The sequence below is a fragment of the Pseudorca crassidens genome, chromosome 10 (assembly GCF_039906515.1).
Source record: "Pseudorca crassidens isolate mPseCra1 chromosome 10, mPseCra1.hap1, whole genome shotgun sequence".
Classification (NCBI taxonomy): domain Eukaryota; kingdom Metazoa; phylum Chordata; class Mammalia; order Artiodactyla; family Delphinidae; genus Pseudorca; species Pseudorca crassidens.
In genome coordinates this window covers 60,834,729-60,857,226 of record NC_090305.1, presented here as the reverse complement: position 1 = coordinate 60,857,226, position 22,498 = coordinate 60,834,729, and the positions used below count along the sequence as shown (strand labels likewise).

Below are 22,498 nucleotides of genomic sequence, written 5' to 3'. Positions count from 1 at the left end.
TTTGAACAGCAAAAGAAATAATGATAATAATGAAATAAAATTAATACTCATGAGTCTATACTGATATAAATAAATAAATAGGAAGAAAGGCTAACTTTCTTACAGTAAAATTCCAATTAAAAAATATAGAAAGGGGCTTCCCTGGTGGCGCAGTGGTTGAGAGTCCGCCTGCTGATGCAGGGGACACGGGTTTGTGCCCCGGTCCGGGAAGATCCCACATGCCTCGGAGCGGCTGGGCCCGTGAGCCATGGCCGCTGAGCCTGCGCGTCTGGAGCCTGTTGCTCTGCAACGGGAGAGGCCACAGCAGTGAGAGGCCCGCGTACCGCAAAAAAAAAAAAAAAAAAAATATATATATATATATATATATATATATATAGAAAGAATGATGGAAATAGAAAGTGACCATTTGGCAAACACCACAGTAATAGTCGTTGTCAGAAAGCATCATCGGTAGATGCTAAAATTAGTGGTAAAAGTATGATAAGAAGCAGGATATTTGCATAGTTTCAAAGTACCTCCCCACAAGATGCTTATTACAAAGGAATAAATAGTAATTTCATGGTGGAAAAACCTGGCAGACACTACCTTACCAAGTGATCAAAGTTAACATTGCCAGTAATGAGCCATATTAAAATGAGGTACATCTGGTATCATGCGCTGAGAGGGACACATCACTTCTCTGGTGTTCCTGCCCAAAATGCATAGCCTCAATCTAATCATGAAGAAGCATCAGACCAAAATTTAGGGGCATTCTACAGTTCTCTTCAGAACTGTCAGGTCATGAAAGATAAAGCAAGACTGAGGAACTGTCTCAGAATGGAGAGACCAAGGAGACACAACAACAAAATGCAGGGTGGGGTTCTGCTTCAGATCCTGGACCAGAGAAGGGACATTAGTGGGACAATTGGTGACATTCGAATAAGGTCTGCAGATTAGTTAACTGTGTTGTGTCATGGTTCAGATCGTTGTATTGTGGTTTTGTAAGATGTTAACGGGAATTCTGTGCACAATTTTTTTCAAGTCTAAAAATTATTTTTAAATTAAAAAATTTTAAAAAGGGAGTGAGGAAGGAGCCCAGGTTCTAGAACTTAGTTGTTCCCCAAGATGGAAGCAGGACTCTTTGCCTTATTCTCCCTATTGGTAACCAGCATTTGGCCTGGAGAGACTTGGAGACCCACCCACTAGGAAGGTCCCCTGCTTCCCTCTGTGAGAGTGAGAACCCATCACAGGCTTGGCCTCCTGTGGCCTGTCGATGCCAGAGAAAGGCAAATGTCTGCCTTTGTCCACCTCTCTGGGGACCTTCAGTTCTCATGCCTGTCTGAGGGAGGCACCATCCCCACACCCCCAAAAGATCTGAAAACCACGGCTCAGAGAGGTGAAGCCACCATCTCTAGGTCACACAGCAGGTACATAGCCAGATTCAAGCCCAGCTCTGTGTAACCCAATTGCCAGTGTCTGTAACCACCTGACATTATTCTATTACTGCTCAGTTCAGGTAGGGGCAACGAGCATTCACCAAGCAACTACTGTGTGTCAGGCTGGCAGTGGGGCTGGAGGTGAAGGTGGCTGAGACATTGACCCTGGACCACAGGTGCCATCCTGGCGGAGAGGAACCCTCATACTGCCAAGCATATGGCAGGCAGTGTGTCGCACACACATATTCGTTCATTCAGTCTGCTCTTGCCTGGCCCTGGACTCAGGCTGGTGGGTCAAATATGGTCCTTGCCCTGGGAGCTCATGACCCAGTAGCGGAGCAGACAAGTGAACAGACAGCTAGCTATGCGGAGATTCATGCCATGATGGGAATGGCAGGGGGAGTAGGGAAAGGGAAAGAGGGAATATGGTCTAGAAAGTCTAGGAGATGAGAATATCCCTGACACTGTGGGTGGAACAGACACAGCACTGCTTGGAGGGAGTTAGGGTCAGAGAAGGAGGGTTGGGGGTGAATGAGGGAGTGGGTAGAATCCTGCTGGGGAGGTATCCAGGACCAATGAAGCTGGAGGCTGGGAAGGCCACCTAGATAGGGGACAGGGTAAGCGAAAGCCTGGAAGTCTGGACTGAGACAGTTCATGTTCTTGGCCCAGCTGCAGGGGAATCGTTCCAGAGAAGTATGGTTGGGGACACATGTTTTCCAAAGTAATTAGAACCTCTCTTTGGGGGAGATGTTCTTTCATGGGGGCAGTCATTTGAGCTTGACTCATCTTCAGTGAGGGAAACAGCTTGTGGCTGTGCAGCTGAGGTGGGTCTGGGGCAGGCGCAAAGAGGTACTTTGTTCCAGCCGGAAGGCAGGATGTGTGCAGGAAGCTGTCCAGGGAGGGGAAGAGCTTATGAAGGATCACTCCCTCTGCACTTCACTGAGGAAGAAGGACCCAGGCGCTACTGCTCTCCTCCTGGGTGCGAGGTGGACATCCCTAGGCAAGTGGAGCTGGCTCTGGTAGGTTTCTGAAACTCTCAGAATGGGGTGGGCCCTACACAGGGGCCACAGGTTGAGACAGGATCTAGTGGCCCGGAGAGTGTGGACTGTGTGGGGAGAGGCAGGTGCTAAGCGGGGTGAGTGTGGAGCTCTGTCTCTAGGGCAGCTGTTGGAGCAGTTGCCCCAGCAGCTGGGGAGTAAGGTGGTCTGCTGGCCCCTTGCCCCCTTGATTCCAGCTCAGAATCTGCTTCGTGGATTCTGGAAATCCCTGAGAGTTGCTACCGACATGGCTGGGTGACCTCAGGCATTCCCTTTCCTCTCTGAGCTGTACTGTGATGGGGACAGATGAGATGGCCTTTAAGGGTCCCCCTCCCAGGGCTGAGGTTCCCAGCACCCATCCACACTCACTCTTTATGCACCCCCATCCTCTCTTTTTACCCCCAACTCCTGCCAAGTTCTCAGTCCCTCCATCTGCCCCAAACAGTCCCAGGATCCCCTCTTATTCATCCCAGCTTGAGCCAAGTGTCATTTTAGGGTCTGGAGGGGAACCAATAGTTATGTGCTAGGCACTTATTTCATTATTATAAAAATGCCACCAGGAAGCATTTTATAGGTGAGAAAACTAAGGCTCAGAGAGGTTAAGTAATTTGCCCAGGGTTACTCAGCCATTAAGAATTGGACCAATCTATAGTCTATTCTTCCATGCTGCGCCATGCTGAGTGTACCACCCTCCCTGGGGGTGGTGGCGGTGGAGCGGGTATTTCATTTTGACCCCAGCATAATGCTGAAATGCAAACGCGAGGAGCTTGAGTAGCGAAATTTTGGGCAACAACGAGAGAGGCCCCAAAAAAGGCAAAAATAGTTCAGGAAAGATGTGAAAATCTTCAGCAGCAGCTCCTTGAAGAGTCGGGCTCTAAAATTGCTTAGTTTTTATTAATTGAAACAAACTTTGGGAGGAGGGGTTGCTCTTATGATTTCATCAATGTCACAAGCATCTCTGTTTCCTGGTAAGAGCCAGGAAACATAGAGTAGTGTGGGGTCCCGGGGAGTGGGTGGGCCTTACGGATCCCAGGGAGTAGGAGGCAGCATGTCCATCAGGAGGCTGCAAGGGGCCCCCTGCCTGGTGGGGACCGGACAAGGCCACTTTCTTCCAGCCAGGCTCTGTGACTCCACAAACCTAGGGAAGGTTAGTGCAGGAGATGGGGGCTCTGGGCATGAAAAAGGCAAGATACACCAATATGTTCCCAAGGGTTATTTTGGAGGGAGGTAAGATTATGGGGAGATTTTTAGCCTCTTTTCTATTTTTTTTCTTGTATTTTCACATTTTACATTGAGCATATATTACTTTTGTAATCAGGAAAAATACATGTTAAAAAAGTAAAAAGGGGGCTTCCCTGGTGGCGCAGTGGTTGAGAGTCCGCCTGCCAGTGCAGGGGATACGGGTTCGTGCCCCGGTCTGGGAAGATCCCACATGCCGCGGAGCGGCTGGGCCTGTGAGCCATGGCCGCTGAGCCTGTGCTCCGCAACGGGAGAGGACACAGCAGTGAGAGGCCCGTGTACCGCAAAAAAAAAAAAAAAGTAAAAAGGGAGAGTGTGTGCAGTGGTCCAGGACTCAGTGATCAGGGCTCTAGGGTCAGCTCTGCCTGGTTTGTGGTGAGGCCCTGAGCTTCCTGTGAAACCGGGGAGGGGACACCTGCTACTCTCCTCACAGGGAAGCCAGGAAGACTTGCAAGGACCAGGGTATAAAAGAGCCTCATGTAAATGTCAGGACTGGTTTGTATTGTTTGCATTGTGTTTTATCATCACAAGGAATCCAAATGCCATGCTTCCCAAGGGGGACGGTGCAGGGGGCAGATGTCAGTCCTGTGAGTCTGCGAGGGCTCACAGCAGCTCGCAGTGTGTGGTTCAAGGCTCCAGATCTAGAGCCGACTGGTGGGACTTGATTTCTAATCCTGCAGTACACTTGCTGTGTGTCCTTGGGCATGTTACTCCCCCTCTGTTAGCCTCAGTTCCTCACTTGTAAAATGGGAATAACAGTAGTGCTTGTCTCAAAAGGTCATTGTGAGAGCAGTAAGTACCTTAACACATATAAAGCTTGGCGGGCAAGTGGGGGAGCGGTGGGGGGAGGGACCACAACTCACTTGTTATTTTCTTTGAGAGGCAATGTAATTTAGTGTTTAAAAGCATGGACTCGGGGGAATTCTCTGGCGGTCCAGTGGTTAAGACTCTGTGCTTTCACTGCTGAGGGCATGGTTTTAACTCCTGGTTAGGGAACTAAGCCATGCTGCATGGTGGAAAAAAGGAAATGGACTCTGGGTTATAGTTCCTGGTCTACTACTCACTTGCTCTTGGGCCAGTTCCCTAATCTCTGTGCCTCAGTGTTCTCAGCTAGAAAATGGGACTAATGATATGTTTAATTTCTATAAGGTAAATATGAGGATTAAATAATATATGTGAAGCTCCTTGTCCCTGCACCCAGCACACTGTCAGGGCTCCATGGTGTTAGCCATTATAATAACTGCACCACATTTAATCCCACGAAATCCTTTGCTGTAGTATTATTTATTTTATGATGAGAAAACAGCCTCGTGGAATTCAAGGGTTTAGGATGGAAGCCCTGACTTTGTCTTGGGGCTGCATGAAGGTTTAAGCCCAAGAGCATCCCAAACTGAGCAGTGGAGCAGAGACCCACCTCTGCCCCCTGAGTTGGTCATTCCTGAATTCTCTCCCTGCATGCCATTCCCATGGCCCTGGACCTCTTTCCTCCTGTCCTTGTGTGGCTCCCGTTCCTTTTCCTGTTTTCTATTCACATACCGTCAGTCCCACAACCAGCCTTCCATTCAAGCATCCTGAGCAATGGCAGCCTGGTCTCCTGTCACTCTCCATCTCTAGTCCCCAACCTTCACCCCTATCTTTTTTTTTTTTTTTTTTGCTGTACGCGGGCCTCTCACTGTTGTGGCCTCTCCCATTGTGGAGCACAGGCTCCGGACACGCAGGCTCAGCGGCCATGGCTCACAGGCCCAGCCGCTCCGCGGCATGTGGGATCTTCCCGGACCGGGGCACGAACCCCTGTCCCCTGAATTGGCAGGTGGACTCTCAACCACTGCGCCACCTGGGAAGCCCTTCACCCCTATCTTTTAATGAGCTAGCCTAGACTCTGGGCCTAGGTTCAAATCCCAGCTCTGCTACTTACTAGCTATGTGCCCTTGGGCATGTTCCCTAGCCCCTCTATGACTCAGTTTCCTCACAGGTAAAATAGAGGTAATAACTATCCGCCTCAGAGTGTTATTGCAAAGATGAAATGAATTAATGCATGTAAGGTTCTGAGAACAGAGCCTGGCCCATAGGAAGTGCTATGTAAGTGGTGGGTATTGTTGTTGTTATTGTTATACATACAGTAGAGTTTAATATCTTGTGTTTTCCCAAACCCAGCAGGAAGAAAAGAGAGATCCCAATGCTGTTACCAGGTCCCCCACCTGTGCCCCAACAGAGCACTTTCCACAGCCCGACACTGTGGTCGGAGTGTCAGTCACTTCACAACTCCTGCCTCAACTTTTCCAGCCACAGCTGGGCCAGGAATACAGGATGGGAATGCTAGAATTATAGGCAGAGAGGGGGGCCCATCACTAGCTGAGCCAGGTTGGAGTCCAGGCCTTGGGACTCTGTCTCCACCCTAATCCTCCCAAAGCAGTCAGGGGAGCCTTCTGAGGGAAGGAGCAGGGGGTGGCCACAGGGAGGCTTGCGCCAGCTGGAAGTGGCCTTGAACTTGGCTCAAGTGGAAACAGTGGGGGCTCTGGGCCGGTCACACTCCATGGTCATGGGCTCCCAAGACTGCTGAGGCAGAGCTTGCCCAAGCTGAGGAAATAACTCACAGAAGGAGGGTCTTGGCTCAGCTGTGTGCAGGGCACCAGTGTGGGAGGGAGAAAATCAGGCCAGGGAAAAAGGAGGCGAGAGAAGAAGGGAGGGAGAGGGTGATTGTGCTGATTAATTGCATGGTCATTTGTTGAATGCCTCTCAGATGTCAGCCCTGTGCCGGGGAGTTCCAACGCCTGGGAATCCCCAGTCTAGCAGAGGAGGCAAGTGATCCTCAAAAGGTGACTCTGTTTCTGGGAGGTGGATTTGAGGCTGAGGAGTGACCTTTTTTTTTTTTTTGCGGTACGCGGGCCTCTCACTGTTGTGGCCTCTCCCGCTGCGGAGCACAGACTCCGGACGTGCAGGCCCAGCGGCCACGGCTCGCAGGCCTAGCCGCTCCGCGGCATGTGGGATCTTCCCAGACTGGGGCACGAACCCGTGTCCCCTGCATCGGCAGGCGGACTCTCAACCACTGCGCCACCAGGGAAGCCCAGGGAAGCCCAGGAGTGACCTTCCGTGAGTGCTTGGGGGGCTGGGGCAGGGGGTTCACCAGGCCAGTGGCCCAGGTAGCTTCCTGGGAGGGAAGGATTGAGATTGCATTTTAAAGGATATAAATCTTTTTCCAAGGAAGCCAGCAAAATTATCGTCCACTGAAAGTGATCTCAAATGTTATTCTTTGTTTTATATTACAAAAGCCGGTGTGGCCTCTTAGGGTCATGTTTGATCTTGTTTATTCACTGGTCTCAGCTGCACTGTGGGCAGCACACTCAACATGGGGGTGCTGTGGTCAACTGGGAGGGGACCTACACGTGACCCTGTCCTCAAGGCCTCTTGGCTGGGGAGGAGGGCAGCTGTGGGGTTGATGTGAAAGGTGTAAAAGGGAAGGTGGTGGGTGACAGCAAGACAGGCAGGTTTGGTCATGCTCCATGGGATCCTGATCGGAGGTATGCTGCTAAAGGTTTAACAGCCGATTCTCAGCAACGGTGGGTGAGGGAAGGGAAGCTCCCGTTTATAGCATTTGCCTTGGTGTAAATATTCCCACCGTGATCAGTTTCAGGCTACTGATTTATCACTGAATGTGGAATTGGTTAATCCCATGATGGCTTGTTGAATGCCTCCCGGATGTTGCATTACTGGCTCTCGCCAGCCGGTACGAGACAGCCTCAGCATATGGCTGACTTTGAGTCTTCTCTGCCACCCATTGATGAGGCCAGAAGTCCCACTATCAGAGGCTCATCCTTCAAATTCAAGTTTGGTTCATGTTGAAAAGGGGAGCTGGGGGAAAAGGGCCAGTTCTGTTACTGAGTCCAAGCTTGTACCGCTCCCCTGCACGACAGGGGACGAGGCGTTGGGCAAGGAATAGCGACTTTATTCAGAAAGCCAGCAGGCCGAGAAGATGGGGGACCCGTGTCCCAAAGAATCATCTTACCTGAGTTATTAGAATTCAGGCTTCTTTTCTACTAAAAGGGAAGCGGGGTGTGGCTGGTTGTTGCAGACCTCTTGGTACCAGCCAGACCTCGGTGGGGATGTGATGATCCTTTGTTCCTGCAGCTGACCACGTGGGACTGATCAGATGTTCCTATAAACCTTCAACAGACAAATGTTATTTTTTGTTCTGCAAATTTTTATCTCTATGTGAATGAAAAGTGTTACACCTTTAATGGTCAAGCTTGGGAGGCAGAGTCTTGAGAAAGGGTTATTATGTATATTTCAGGCTGTAAGCATCATTCTTTTACTGTTGGATGAGACAAAGGTACAGAGCCTGCATGGCTAAGCCCAGGCAACAGAGCCAATGTGGAGTCAGGTTTGTTCTTCTCTGTTGCAGTTCTACCTTGTATTGTTAGGGCCATCCAATCCTGGGCCCATCATTTGCTGATCTTAAGCTGTGGGCAATTGGGCTTCACCTCTCCAAGCCTCAGTTTCCTTATCTGGAAAATGGGGATCATAATGGTACTGCTTATCAGAACTATGGTGAAGATTAAATGAGAAGGAGCTCAACTAACATAGCTACCTTCCTATCTAGATGGACATAGCAGTATCCTCTCTCTTATTGCCTTAACTTTGACTTCTCTGAGAGGCCTGGGGAGGGGAGGCCTGGATCCTCAGGAGAAGACATTAATCTCCAGCCAGATTCTTGCTAAGTTAAAGCTGGAGCCAGCCCAGGCCAGCAGCCTCAGGATGATGTTACTGCCCCAGAGACAAGCTGTAGTTTGCCCTTGTGCCCTTGGCTTCATTGTACGGGAAGCTCAGCTGACCTTGCCCTTGCTGTCCCTGCTCCTTTCAGCCTCCTCTCTATCTAGTTGTCCGGATTCCCCAGGGGTTCTACTCCAGAGCTTCATTCGGGATTGCCTTACTATCTGTGAAGATGTGAATAACTGACACTGCAATCCATTCCTCTCAAGGTGTTTCTGGGTAAGCCAAATAAATGAATTCCGGTATTAAGGAAAAGTGAAAAAACAAAAAAAGGGAAAACAGAACAGGGCTAGATGGACTATTAGGGGTGGGGTAACAGAGACCGGAAGGGCAGTCAAACATGGGGTTTGTGGCTCAGTGCAGCCGTACAGAGATGACTCACTGTATGCTTTGCGCAAGTAGTTCTCTTTCTTTGAGTCTCTGTTTCCCCACCTGTAAGTTGGAGGAGGTGGACACCATGCACTCTCACTCCCTCAGTGTGAGATGCGGAGGGCACAAAGGGTCACAGGGAGTGACCCTATTGCCACTGTGTCAAATTACCACAAATTCAGTGGCTTAAGGCAACACAAATTTATTAGCTTAAAATTCTAGAGATCAAAAGTCTAAAATGGGTCAGCCCAGCTGCATTCCTTCCGGAGGCTCAGGGGAGGATTAGTTCCCTGCCTCTTCTAGCTTTTAGAGGCTGCCTGCATCCATTGTCCTGCAACCACATCCCTCTGACCTCTGTCTCCACCGTCACATTTCCTTCTCTGATTCAGATACTCCTGCCTCCCTTATAAAGGACCTTGTGAGTACAGTGGCCCCACCGGGATCATCCAGGGTACCCTCCCTAGCTCAGGATCCTTAATTACTTCTGTCAAGTCCCTTTTGATATGTAAGGTAACATATCCACAGGCTTCAGGGATTAGGATCTGGATATTTTGGGGAGGCTACTCTGTTGACCTGTAGGGAGACTACGTTTCCCAAGGAGGCTCCATAAAGCCTTGGGGGCATTAATGGTGGAATCTACCAAGGCTGGACCAGCCAATGAGGGCAAAACCTGGGCAAGCAAGACCTCCTGAGCTCAAATCACACTTCTCTCAGGTGGCCCCTTTTGAAAACTGCTAGACAGGGCAGAACAGAGGCCGAGAATGAGATGAGACCAGGGACAAGGCACTGTTTCTGAGTCTGAAGACCTGGGGCTCAGATGCGCTCAGCCAGTGACTTCCTGCGTGATTGTGGAGAAGTTACTTTGCTCCTGGGTTAAGTGGGGCTGACCGTTCCTTCCTGGTTTGCCTTCCAGGACTGCCAGAGTTGACATGAAAGTGCCTGGCCAATTGTCACGTGCATATGACATGTTGGTTGCTGTTGTCATCGTTGTTGGTATTATTGATGAAAGTGATGGGAGGGGCTGGTGGCCCCAGAGGTCCAGAGAATGTGGAAAGATTCCCAAGGTGAACGATCAGGAGGCCAAGGCCCCGAGAGGGAAAAGAACGGAGTGTTCCAGGTGAAGGGAGCCTTGTAAAGGTGACCTGGTCCAGCCCGGGGCCTGCTGACCCTGACTTCTGGCTTTGACCAAAGCAATTATCAGACTTGGTTGTTTGCTAAAGCAAAAGCCAGAGACTTTCAGAAGCCAGGTCAGGATAAAGGTCAGTGCTAACAGACTAGAAGAGCTGGTATTTAATTAGTGGTAACTCCTGACTAATAAGCCCTAATCAGGCCCAAGTGCAGAAGGGCACTCCCTCCTCCCAATGCCAGCAGCTCATGGACTCCCAAACCAGCCATGTGCTGGGGGTGGGGGTGGGTGCCTATACTGGTGCCCAGGAAAGAGGGGCTCAGGGACAGGAGAGCCCAGATGCACAGGAGGGGAGTGAAGGACGGAGAAAGGAAGGCACAGGGCCAAGTTCTCAAGGCCAGTCAGGAGCAGAGCCCAGCCCTAGTTAAAACCTCCCAGGCTGAGGTCTTGGGGTGGGGTTAGGACATCTGTGTTTCCCCAACATCTGGCCCAGAAGCCAGTTGACAGGAGCCCAAGGGTGGGGCAGAGGCTCAAGGAGTAGGAGGACTCCAGGGCTCTCCTGAGAGAGGTTCTGCCTCAGCAGAATTGCATATTTCCATCACAGGGTCACGGTGTCATGGATACTAGAAGGATCAGCTGAGGACCTGAGTCAACATTTCTTTCAAAATTCTACCTGGAAAAAAAAAACAGACTAAACTTCTACTGAGAGGGAAAGGACTGGGGAAAATGTTTGCAATATATATGTAAAAAGCTAAAATCCTTACTATATAAAACCTCTTATAAAATGAGAATCCCACCCATTAAAACAGTAAATCATGCACAGAAGACACACATACAAAATAATACATTCACTGTATTAAGAGTTCAACCTCATTTGAATCAAGGAGTAAAAACTAAAATACAGAGGCACAAGGTGGAGTTGGTTTGTATTTCTGGGTTTGTGGCCCATTATCATCACCAGCCAACAGGTCTTATTCTGGTGGCTGTGCATGATTGCCTGCTCGGGCCACAAATTCTTTTTTTTATCTCTTTCCTCTCTCCTCCCCAAACCCTCTTCCCCATTGGTGAACAATCTAGTGGGCTGAACATGAAATCTCTCTCCTTTTAGAACACAGAACAGGATTGAGCATAATCCTTGGTTCATGACACGTTTCTCACTGGTTCATGTGAGGCTCTCTTTTTAAAATTATGTTTAATAATACAATTAAAACCTGGGAAACTGCTGCCCAGAGAGAACTTGACCATGGACAGTGACCTGCCCCATCCCATGTCTCTGGCTTCTCCTGCCCAGGCAGCCACCATCTTCAGTCTTGTGCCTATCTTTCCCCTGTCTTTTATCTCTTTGAGCTCCTTCACAGCATATATTCATATACTTCCTGAGGTGGTGGTTGTTTTATATATATATATATATATATATATATATATATGTTTCATTTGTCTTAATTTTATTAAAAAGAGTATCATGTAAATATTTTTATCATGTATGTATTTTTATGGAACCTGGAGATAGCAGTAAAGAGGTAGAGACACACAGGGTGATGATGAGGGTTGGGGGGAAGGGGTCTGTGATGTCTCCCACGTTTCAGTCTTAGGTGACCGAATAGCTGGTGGAGCTCTTCAGTTAGATAGACAAGGGAGAGGAGAAGAGGCTGGTTTGGAAGATGATGAACTCAGCTCTGGGCAAAGCAATAATTTAAGCAAATGTTTATTGAGTGCCTCCTATGTTCTGGGCATTCTTCATAGAGCTCGAAATGCTCTGCCTGAATTATAACATTTAAGCCTCACAAGAACCCCACGGAAAGGCACTATAATTAATATCATGTTAAAGATGGGGAAACTGAGGGATTAGTAGGTTTAGTTCTGAGTCTGTCGACATGCTGGTTCACACCTTTCTGCTGCAAACCTAGAAATAGTGGATAAAATATTTTTAAAATATTAAATATTTATAAATGAAGATATTGACATAAAACTAAATATGTATAAATAAAATATTTTTAAAATAACCAAAGGAAGGGAAATCCTCAAGTGAGAGAAGTAAAGAGAGTTCAAAGCCAGAGTAGGCACACTAGGTATTTATAGAAAAAGCAAGCCCCACTGAAGAGAAGCTCTCATTAAAAAGAAAAAATTATAAGCCACACAAAGAAGAATAATTTCAAGCCACACGTGAGGAAGAGTATGTACACAATAAATAAGTGAATTGGTCTCCCTAAATAATAAAGAAAAACATGAAAGACATTATCAGTCTTTATAAATGATGAGGGGGAAAATAAGAGAAACCATCATGAAAGAAGTGAGTACTGGGTTTCCCTGGTGGTGCAGTGGTTGAGAGTCCGCCTGCCGATGCAGGGGACACGGGTTTGTGCCCTGGTCCGGGAGGATCCCACATGCCGTGGAGCGGCTGGGCCCGTGAGCCATGGCCGCTGAGCCTGCGCGTCCGGAGCCTGTGCTCCACAACGGGAGAGGCCGCAACAGTGAGAGGCCCGCGTACCAAAAAATAAAAATAAAAAAAAAGAAGTGAGTACTGTGAGAACATCTGAGGTTAAGTCAGCTACCCAAGGTGACATAACTATTCAGTGGTAGCCTTGGGCTCCTCATCCTTGTTCCCGTACTTGCTAGTCTATGGGTTACTGGCGTGAATGCGAAGAGTCTATTGGACACCCCAGAGCACTGGCTAAAGTGGGTTTGGAGAGAGGGTGGATTTGTCTCCTGTTGCTCACACTGCTCTCTGGCCCACAGAGCTCCAGCACTGGATGTGTCCTCCCGCCATGGCCGCCACCGCCTCTCCTCTGCCACCCAGCACCAAGGTGGCCAGTTCTGAGAACAGCAGCTCCTTCTATGACTATGAGTACTTCCTGGGCGACGTGGCCTTCATGCTCTGCAGGAAGGACGAGGTGCTGTCGTTTGGCAGAGTCTTTCTGCCACTCTTCTATGGCCTGATCTTTGTGCTGGGCCTGAGCGGGAACCTCCTTCTCCTAGTGGTCTTGCTCCGGTATGTGCCTCGAAGGCGGATGACCGAGATCTATCTGCTGAACCTGGCCATCTCCAACCTCCTGTTTCTGGTGACGCTGCCCTTTTGGGGCATCTCTGTGGCCTGGCATTGGGTCTTTGGGAGTTTCTTATGCAAGGTGGTGAGCACCCTCTACACCATTAACTTCTACAGCGGCATCTTCTTCATTAGCTGCATGAGCCTCGACAAGTACCTGGAGATTGTTCACGCTCAGCCCCACCACCGGCTGAGGACCCGGGCCAAGAGCCTGCTCCTCGCAGCTGTCGTGTGGGCTGTGGCCCTGGCTGTCTCCATCCCCGACATGGTCTTTGTGAGGACGCAGGAAAACGCCCCAGGCGTGTGGGACTGCTTTGCGGATTTTGGGGGGCACGGGACCATCTGGAAGCTCTTCCTCCGCTTCCAGCAGAACCTCCTGGGGTTTCTCCTCCCCCTGCTTGCCATGATCTTCTTCTATTCCCGCATTGGCTCCGTCTTGGCCAGGCTGAGGCCCCCAGGCCAGAGCCGGGCTCTGAGGATGGCCATAGGCCTGGTGGTGGCCTTCTTTGTGCTGTGGTTCCCGTACAACGTCACCTTGTTTCTGCACTCGCTGCTGGACCTGCAAGTCTTTGGGGACTGCAAGGTCAGCCAGTACCTGGACTATGCGCTGCAGGTGACAGAGAGCATCGCCTTCCTCCACTGCTGCTTCACCCCCGTCCTCTATGCGTTTTCCAGCCGCCGCTTCCGCCAGTACCTCAAGGCTTTCCTGGCCACTGTGCTCAGACGACACCAGGCTCCTTACCTTGCCCAGACCCCACCATCCAGCTATTCTGAGAGTAGTAGGCTCAGTGGCCAAGAAGATATAACTGGCATGAATGACCTCGGGGAGAGGCAGGCTGAGGACTCCCCCAACAAGGGGGACACAAGGAAAAATTCAGCCTGAGTGGCCACACCACAGTCCATGAGAGCAAATGGGACCCAGCTCAGCTGTGCGTCCACCAAAGTCCTCCCTTCAGAGGTCTCAGTGACCATGTTGCTAAACCAGTCAGTTCTTGGTCCTCAGCCATCAGCAGCGTTCACTGTCTCCTGTCTTCTCCCTCCTCTTTCTCCACTGCCTTCCAGGACTCCATACTCGCTGGCCTGAATGGCTGCCGTAGTTTTCCAGCTGACCTCTGTGCTTCCTATCCTCGTGCTCTCATCCAATCTACACCCAGCAACCAGAGTAACCACAACACCCTCAGCCATCTCTCCCATCCCCCTCAGAGTAGCCCGAGGCCTGCCACCCACCAGACTTCCGCCTTCTCTGTGGCTCAGCTGGGGGAATATTACTGCAAGACTGTTTGCTATCACAGCCTTGAAGGTGGATCCAGGGTCTGGCAGTCAGGAGGGGCTGGAGGTGCTCCACACATGGGAGTCTGCGGGTGGGAGGCAGAGTGAACACGTGTTCCTGGTGGTCCAGGAGCATCTGCCTCCCTCTGCCTCCCACGCCCCCTCTCAGGAGGCCTCAGGGCTCCCTAGACCCTGCACTATCAAGTCCAGAACGTTTGTCCAATTTAAGCCTGGAGCTTTCACAATTAGAATCCCATACACCGTTTCACGCTTGTACTCCTTCACCTCCCTTTTCATTTCCTGGTTGCCACGCCCATTGTTCTTTCCTGCAGGTTCCAGTCTTTGCTTTTGCGCTTTCTGGCTCCCTTATGGAACAGGGATCATTTTCCAGCCAGGTATCCCCTCACCCTTGTCGTGTAACTGAATCCTACTTGCTCTGGGAAACCACTCCGGGGTCACTCTGCCCTGTGCTTAGGGTGGAGGTTGGGTAGAGCATGGGTCTTTGATCAGTGATGACCTTATGTTTCCCTGGCACAGTGATTCATTTATGGATGGACACATGACCCAGGCAGAGCTTGTGAAATGTTACGTGACTAGAGCATGCTAGAACAGAGGCATGAAACTGAAGCCAAGGGGATGTGAGGTCTGGAGCTGCTCCTTCATTGGCTCGAACTTCAGAAGGTGAGGTGACAGCAGTGAGTGAGCAGATCCTGGGGGCAGCGCTCGAGCCCTAGAATCAAGGCACGGCTGAAGCTCATCCCAAGCCTGGACTTGACAGTGACACGAACCAATAAATTCTTTTCCAGTTTGGGGTGGTGGTGTTTTGTTACTTGCGATCTAAGGATTCCCGACGGATATGCCCTGCCTGGGTGCTTCATGTCTCCCACGGTCAGCATCCTTCCTGCCCGCTGACACGTCCACTGAGAAGCCTTTCACCAGGGAGCCCCTGGCCTACAGTGCCATCTCTCTTTCCTGAGCTTCTGAAGCATCACTGCTTTCTCCTACCTCCCAGAGCCACGTGGCACAACCTGCCATGTCCTGCTGTGTCTGTCCTGCAAAACCCAGCACAGAGCCTGGCAGACAGTAGTGCTCAGAGGGAAACCTTTAGATGGATAGATGGAGACCAGGAGGACATACGGCTGGGTGAACGTAAGCTCCGGGGAACAGGGACTCTGCCTGGTGTAAAATCTGCGTCCCCCGTGCTTCAGTCAGTGCTGGGAATGTAGCAGGTGCTCACTACCTTTTTTTTTTTTTTTTTTTTTTGAATGAATAGCTGGATGGATAGAGAATTGAGCAGGTGGTCAGTATCCTGCCCACTCTTTCTTCTCTTCCCCTGAGCTTGGATGGTCTGGTCACAGCACATGTGTCATGAGCAGGGCTGTCCCTGGATGTTGCCTGAGTTGACCTGGCTGATTTTTCCCACTGTGTCTCAGCTCTGGTGCCTCTGGTTCTCTCTCCCCAACGCCCCAGATTCCCCACTGTCAGGAAGGACTGTGAGCCCACTCAGTCCCCTGGGAAATGAAGATCCTCTGGATATGAAGGTGGTGGTTTGTTTGAGGATGTGGTGGTGATGTTCTATTTTAGAGCTCTTGAAATCTTGCCCGACAGGGGACCTCAGTCCTGCCCACACGGCAGCCTGACTGGTGAGATACAGCCTGAGCCGTACTGGTAGGATCTAAGTTCCCAGAGTCTCTGACTTGGGTGCCCGTGACACACAGATGGGATGGGACAAGGTATGCCAGGCAAGGGACACCCAGCAGGGCTTGTCACCAGCATTGGTGGATTTGCGTGTGTGCACGTGGGTGGTCTGTGTGCGTGTGTCTGTGTTGCTGTTGGGGCCGTGTGGAGCACATATGGCTGTGTATATGGATCTAGCGTGAATGTGTCGCTGTGTCCACGTGCGTCTGAGTATGTGCCCGTGGGTTTTCCGTGTGTTCCTATGTGCCTTTCTCCGGCTGCGTAAATGTGGGTGTGTGCTCTCTGTAAATAACAGGTGTATAAGATGTAGTGCCCTGAAGCCTGTGCCTAAAGGGGAGGAGAAGGCCTGGCTATAGGTGGCCCATTGGTCCCTCCCACTGTCCAGTTGCCATACACCGCAGCTGACCACGGTGAGGGCTCTGAGTGCAGTTTGCGAGAAGGCTCGCTGGCACTGGTCAGGGAGTGAATTGGAGGTTGGCTCTCATACACAGGTCAGGATGGAGAGGGCCGGGACAGTGCCCTCTCCATCCTGACCTGCCTTCCCAGCCTGGACCTTGGTTCCTCCTGCCACTCTCTGTCCACCCCGAGGCTTGGCTTCCCGTCTGCACTGCCCAACATACCTGTATTTCCTACCTGAGGTCTGAGGAAAGCCCCCAGGATTCTCTTGGCTCTCAGGCTCTGAGGCAAGGGAGACTCTCCCGCCTGGCTGAGCCAGGGAGAAGGGTGGGCATGGCTCTGCTTGGGAACAGGACTGCCCACCCTCCACCTTGTGAAGTGTGGTGTGAGCGTTCACAGCAGTTACTGCCTATAGAAAAATATCCCTTTATTTTCCTAGGGGCCTGCAATTCCACCACCGGCACGTCATTCCTGATCTTGCTTTGTTATAAGCTGTCCTCAGAGAGGATACACAGAGGGAGAGAAAATTTGGTGCAGAAATGAGGGCTTCGCAGACAGAACTGCTGGGTGAGGACAGGCAGCGACTAGATGCGTCCTTGTGGGCCTCAGTCTTTTCACTGCCCCCTCTGCCGGGGCAGGAAGGGTGCCCTTGTGGAGCGTGTGTCCAGCAGTCCCCAGGCCAGGGGGAATACAACTACAGGTGCCACGGGCCCCTCCCCTGCCAGCAGGTGGGCATGGGCCTCCACGTGCACAGGCTAATCCTGGCTGCTCGCCACTTCCTGGGGGGAGGGGCTGTTGTTATGGTGGGCATCCCTGACTGTGGGATGGTACACTCGTCTTCACCTCACATCTGACCCCCCCTGAGGCTTCCCTCGGTCCCAGGCAGACCCTCAAACCGATCACAGGATCCATGAAGTTCCTGGGACATCTGCACGTGGTCACTCTCAGCTGAGCCCTCTTTGTCCTGACTTAGTGGGCTTGGGCCCACAGCCCCATCCCAACCTGTCCACAGGCCTGGCTCCTGGTCCACAGTCCTCTGGGTGTGTGGAAAATGAAGGGATGCAGCACCCAGGTCCGGGCAGGGCCAAGGAGGTGTAGGGAAGCCCTGTGTCTTTATCCCTGTTCCCTCACCTGCTCTGGCATAGGGCCTGGCTGCGTGGAGGAGGTTGCTGGTAAGCTACCCAGAGACACCTCCTGGCCTCCAAGGCCCCTTCTCCCTCTCCTGTGTGCCCCATGGGGCTCTTCTCCTTGCGCCCCTGGCCCTTGTGGAAGGGGGTCAGATGCCTGGCTTCTCCTAGCCAGTCAGAGCTCTATCAGGCTCCAGGCAGATGTCACCATTTGGGGGCAGCTAGACCCAGAAGAAGGCAGGCCCCAGCCCAGAGTCACCCAGCTAGTGAGGACAGACTCCTGTCCCCGGCCCGGCCCCTGCCCACTCTTAACAGCCTGTTATCCTGGCCAAACTCGGGGCAAAACAGGCAACCTTAAGACAAAGGAAGAGGCCAGTCAGAGGTGTAGGGTTGGGGTAGCAGAGAGAAGCCCCCTGGGTGGTCCCTGCAGGGGGTCCATGCTGCCTGGGCCTCCCTTCTCCAGGACCCTCTATCAGCTCCCACAGTCACTACCCTTCCTGTCCCAGCCCCAGCCAGGGCCCTGCCGTCAGCCCGCTGCAGCTCTGGCAGTAGCACCCTCTCACTCTCTCCCAGCCCTGGTAAGCACGCCTGGCAACAGGGATTGTCTCCATTTCACAGGCCGAAAAGCTGAGTGAAGGTGGGAGGGGAAGGAAATTATTTGAGGACATGAAGTAAATTAGCCGAGTCTGGAAGTCATGTTTCTGTAATTTAATCTACATTTAGGGAATTGGGGTCAGAGATGAAGGAATAAGATACCAAGCCCTATGGGTTCCAGTCTGGAGCAGGGGGCAGGAGGCAGAAACCAGGACACGGAAAGCAATGACATAACAGATGTGCTGTGATACACTCGGTGGCAGGGGAGATCCAGGGGGTGGAGACCATTTCTGGTCAGAGGATGGGATGGGCGAGGTTCAAGAAGGCTTCCGGGAGTAGCTCGCACCAGGGTTAACAGTGAAAGCGAGCCCTGTACTTTACGGACAGTTCCATTGGAGAAAGTTGCCAGAGTTGAATTGCACTGGATTGAAAATTTGGGGACCAACTGTGGCAAAACTTAAATGTCAGGTGTGTGGAGGTGATGGGGAGCCAGAAAAGTAAAAGGGGGACACCCAGAGGTGCTTTTGGAAAAGAAAGTCTCTGGCAGCAGGGTAAATGGAGGGCCCACAGGCCCCACGTGGAGAGAAATGTCGAGTTCTGAGCTCTGAGAAGGGCAGCGGGGGATGCGGGGGGAAGCGGGGGGACAAGGTTCAGTGGCACCACAGGGGTCAGGCTGACAGAACTCTCTCCCTATGGGGGAGAGAAAGGGAGGAGCCAGTGTGTCTCCTCTGTATCTGCCTCGGGGGAAGAGGTGGATGGTGGTGTCCCGCGCAAAGAGAGGCAGGGAAATCGGGAGAAGCAGGTGGTTCAGGGCAGAGGCTGGGGGGACAGATGCTGAGTTCTGCGTGGGCCGAACTGAGTCAGAGGTGCTGTGAGACCCCTGTGGGGAGATTGGGGGTCTGGAGGTAGCAGAGAGCTCTGAGCCCAGCGATGGTTGTGGAAACCAAGTGAGGGGTTGAGATCACCCCAAGGTAGGGGTGCAGAGGGGAGAGGGGGGCACGGAGGAGGGACCCTGAACAACTCCTATGTGAAAGGCAGCCCTTCTCTAGAGCTGCTCTATCCAATACAGAAGCCACTAGCCCCACGTAGCTATTGAGCACTTAGGATGGGGCTAGTCTGAACTGAGATGTGCTCAGTATCAAGGGTTAAAAAGTACATACCAGATTTTGAAGGGAAAAAGAGATGTAAAAATATTTCATTAATACCTTTATATTGACTCCCTGTTGAAATGCTAATATTTTAGATATATCAGGTCGAGTAAAATATAGTATAAAAATGAATTTCACCTCTTTCTTTTTACTTTAAAAAAAATGTGTCAACTAGGAAATTAAGAATTATGCGCGTGGCTTGCCTCATACTGCTATAGGATGACACTGTTCTAAACCCTGAATTCCACAGGATGTGGAATAAGTGTTGAGGAAAAACAACAAAAGCAGAGTGGGAGGGTGGAGACTAACGTTTGCAAGATGCTGCATTGCCCACCGTAACCAGTGTCTATACTGCAGGACTTGTCAAGGCATGTATTAGCCCCCAAACTGAGTTGCCCACAGATATTTCCCCTTCCCTGGACTTCCTGTGAGAGGCAGTTTCTGCAGAATCCACTGTGAGAGACAGTGTTTTAAAGAGAGAAGAAGAAGCCTGTGAGGCGCCTAGAAGGAGGCCAAAGAGCAGAGAGGGCAAGCAGGTCAGAGGAAGGGCTGGTCTGGGGCTTCAGAGGGCTGAGCGGAGCTGGAGACCCCAAGGGAAGCCCCTAGCCAGGCTTGCGGCCACCTGGGCAGAGCTCACTCCACAGGCGCAGGCGGTAGCGGAATCGCACCTCGTGGCTGGGCTGTGTGGTGCCAAAGCCCCAGCGCTGGGGGTCCACGGGTGGCACAGGTGTGTCAGGGTCCACCAGCTCCAGGTCAAAGTGTGTGACCACGAGCAGGACAAAGAGCTTCATCTCGCTGAGGGCCAAGAACCTCCCAGGGCAGATGGAGACACCCGAGCCCCATGGCATGGTGTAGTGGTGGATCTTCTTGCCTGCCTTGTAGAAGTCTACTTTTCGGCTGCCGCTGGGGGTGAGGAAGCGATCGTACTTGAAGGTGGTGGGCTCCGAGTGGATGTCGGGGTCCATGTGCACTGAGAGATAAGGGAAGAGGGCCAGGATGTCTCCATTGCGGAGCAGGTACTCCTGCCCATTGGCCATCTTCAGGCTGTGGTCACTGTGCACCACCCTGAGGAGGGTCGGCGCGGCCCTCAGCCGCAGTGTCTCCTCCATCACGCTGTCCAGCACCGGCATGCGGTGCAGGGCACCGACATTAAAGTTGAAGGACTGCTTGGCCTCCAGCCTGGCCTCTCCCAGGACCTGGGTGGCCTCCTCCCTCACAGCCCGCATGGCTTCTGGATGCTTCAGGAGGAACAGGAGGACCCAGAAAGAGGTAGGCCCTGTGTTACCCTGGGAGGCCCAGAGCATCATGAAGTTGAACTTGTCCTGCATGGCTGGGGCGACTCCCTGCTCCCTCAGAAACTGAAGCATATAGGTGATCCAGTTGCTTATGCCGTACTTCTCCATGTTGTGTTCCACAGAGAGCGTCTTATGGAAGAGACGCTGGAGCCGGCCCACTTCCAGCCACTCCCGGGGTCCCAGTAGGGAGTAGACAAACCTGGGGAACAGGCGGTCGAACTTGCGGAACTGCACGAATAATTCCTCTGCCTGTAGCAGGTCCTGTTCCTTGTCCTTTGTGTAGCCAAACAAGCCCAGGTAGCCGGCCTTGAACAAGATGTTGTAGCAGAAGTGAAAGAGGCCATCCTCACGCCAGCTACTGGCATCCAGACTGGGGCCCGTGGGCCCCAGCATAACCAAGGACAGGCTGTCCAGCATGGCTTTGTTGAGCTCCTCCAAGCCATTCCCCATGAGGTGCTTGGTGCTGGCTGAGCGTATCATCTGGTAGTCTCCCTGCAAGGAGCGGTATCCAAATACCTTTAGCACCAGGCTTTCCGCATACTCCACGAAGTCCAGTCTTCTCTGCGTATCCTTGAGGATGGGGCCAAAGGAGAGAGGGTCCATGACAAAGGTGAAGTACTGGCCCCCTAGCTGCACCGTGAATATGTCCCCGTGTTTAGCCCGCATGTGCTTCAGAAATTCAAACATATTCTTCCGGAAAGCTAAAGCATGGCCCAGCCAGGGCACGGAGCCCTTATCCAGAGGGGGCTCCTTGGGGCTCTGTTGCCGGAGCAGCTCCTGCAGGCACAGGTACCCCACAGTGGCCACAATCAGAGCTCCCAGCACCAGACCCCAGAGCACCATGGCTGTGCTCTTCCAGGTTGAGCTCTGGACACGTTGTTCTCTGGGTGCCAGAGAGTTTGGGAGGTCTTGACAAGTTGAGGGTAGAAAAATCTGTCCACTTGGACCTTGCCTGGTGACGGCAAGTTACAGTAAATAACCCCGGCGAGACAGTACCTGGGAGCAAAACGTTCCCCTGGATTTTGTTAGGACCTTGTCATGTGGGAGGAGGAGGCGGGACTAGGAAAAAGCCCAGAAGGAAACCTCTAGCTATGGTCACAGCCCCCTCACCAGCTTCAGGCTTTGTTCTGACCTTTTCAGACCCAGCTCCAGCAGCTTCTCTGCCAAGCCTTCCTTGACTCCATCCTCACCCCCGTGACTTACTGATTATTCACTCCTTTATTTACTCATGAATTCATGTATTCATTAATTTGCTAGTTCATTCAGCAGAAATGCACCGAGCACTTACTAAGTTTCACATCCACCCCTTCCTTATCTTTAAAAGACCCACAGAACCTCCCAGACAGAGGACCCTTCAAGCACAGGCTCAGACTTCAGTCTCCAAGCCTCTCGCCAACTGGCTTGCATACTTCTCTAGCAAGAAATACAGAGTGGGGGGCTTCCCTGGTGGCACAGTGGTTGGGAGTCCGCCTGCCGATGCAGGGGACACGGGTTCGTGCCCCGGTCCAGGAGGATCCCACATGCCACGGAGCGGCTGGGTCCGTGAGCCGTGGCCGCTGAGCCTGCGCGCCCGGAGCCTGTGCTCCGCGACGGGAGAGGCCACAATGGTGAGAGGCCCGCGTACCGCAAAAAAAAAAAAAGAAATACAGACTGGGAATCTTGGAATTATGAAATGTCAGAGATGATAGGGACTTCAAACAAACTGTTCTATTTTACAATAAGGATCTAGGTTCAGAGTGTAGTGGGGACTTTTTCTGATACCTGCTCTAGCTTGGGTGAGGTGAGTTGACAGTTTACTGGGGACCTTCTGTGAGATGTCAGGCCAGGTCCCTGCCAGTAGGCCCAAGAAGGGGAAAGCTGTACCGTTGACTCTAAGGGTTTAGTCAAGCAACCTAGCTCATTGTTGCAATAGGTGATGAGGTTCAGACTCGATTCAACCAGTTCTGATAACCCCCAAGTTACTCTTTAACTTCCT

The 22,498-nt window shown here is 51.7% G+C and overlaps 2 protein-coding genes across 7 annotated transcripts in view; one reads left to right on the top strand and one right to left on the bottom strand.

Moving 5' to 3' along the window:
• The window catches only part of ACKR2 (atypical chemokine receptor 2), a 51,465-nt gene extending 36,392 nt beyond the window's left edge, over positions 1–15,073 (top strand). The window contains exons 1-3 of one of the 5 annotated variants that reach the window (XM_067753914.1): positions 6,531–6,781; positions 8,550–8,677; positions 12,690–15,073. In XM_067753914.1, coding sequence (XP_067610015.1) covers positions 12,704–13,879 — 1,176 coding nt within the window. In that variant the 5' untranslated portion in view covers positions 6,531–6,781; positions 8,550–8,677; positions 12,690–12,703 and the 3' untranslated portion in view covers positions 13,880–15,073. Of the gene's footprint in view, positions 1–397; positions 2,435–4,010; positions 6,508–6,530; positions 6,782–8,549; positions 8,678–12,689 lie in introns of those variants that run through there. The other 4 variants (XM_067753913.1, XM_067753916.1, XM_067753917.1 and 1 more) reach the window with 4 other exon arrangements.
• On the bottom strand, positions 11,683–21,503 carry CYP8B1 (cytochrome P450 family 8 subfamily B member 1). 2 transcript variants are annotated; one of them, XM_067753912.1, is made up of 2 exons: positions 19,897–21,503; positions 11,683–11,856 (listed from the first exon to the last, which is right to left on the bottom strand). In XM_067753912.1, exons 1-2 carry the CDS (start codon positions 21,364–21,366, stop codon positions 11,836–11,838), a joined length of 1,491 nt encoding a protein of 496 aa, XP_067610013.1. In that variant the 5' UTR covers positions 21,367–21,503; the 3' UTR covers positions 11,683–11,835. The 2 variants fall into 2 exon arrangements, with proteins under 2 accessions (XP_067610013.1, XP_067610012.1); XM_067753911.1 differs by lacking the exon at positions 11,683–11,856 and having other exon boundaries at positions 18,894–21,503.
• Between the last annotated feature and the right edge of the window lie 995 nt (positions 21,504–22,498).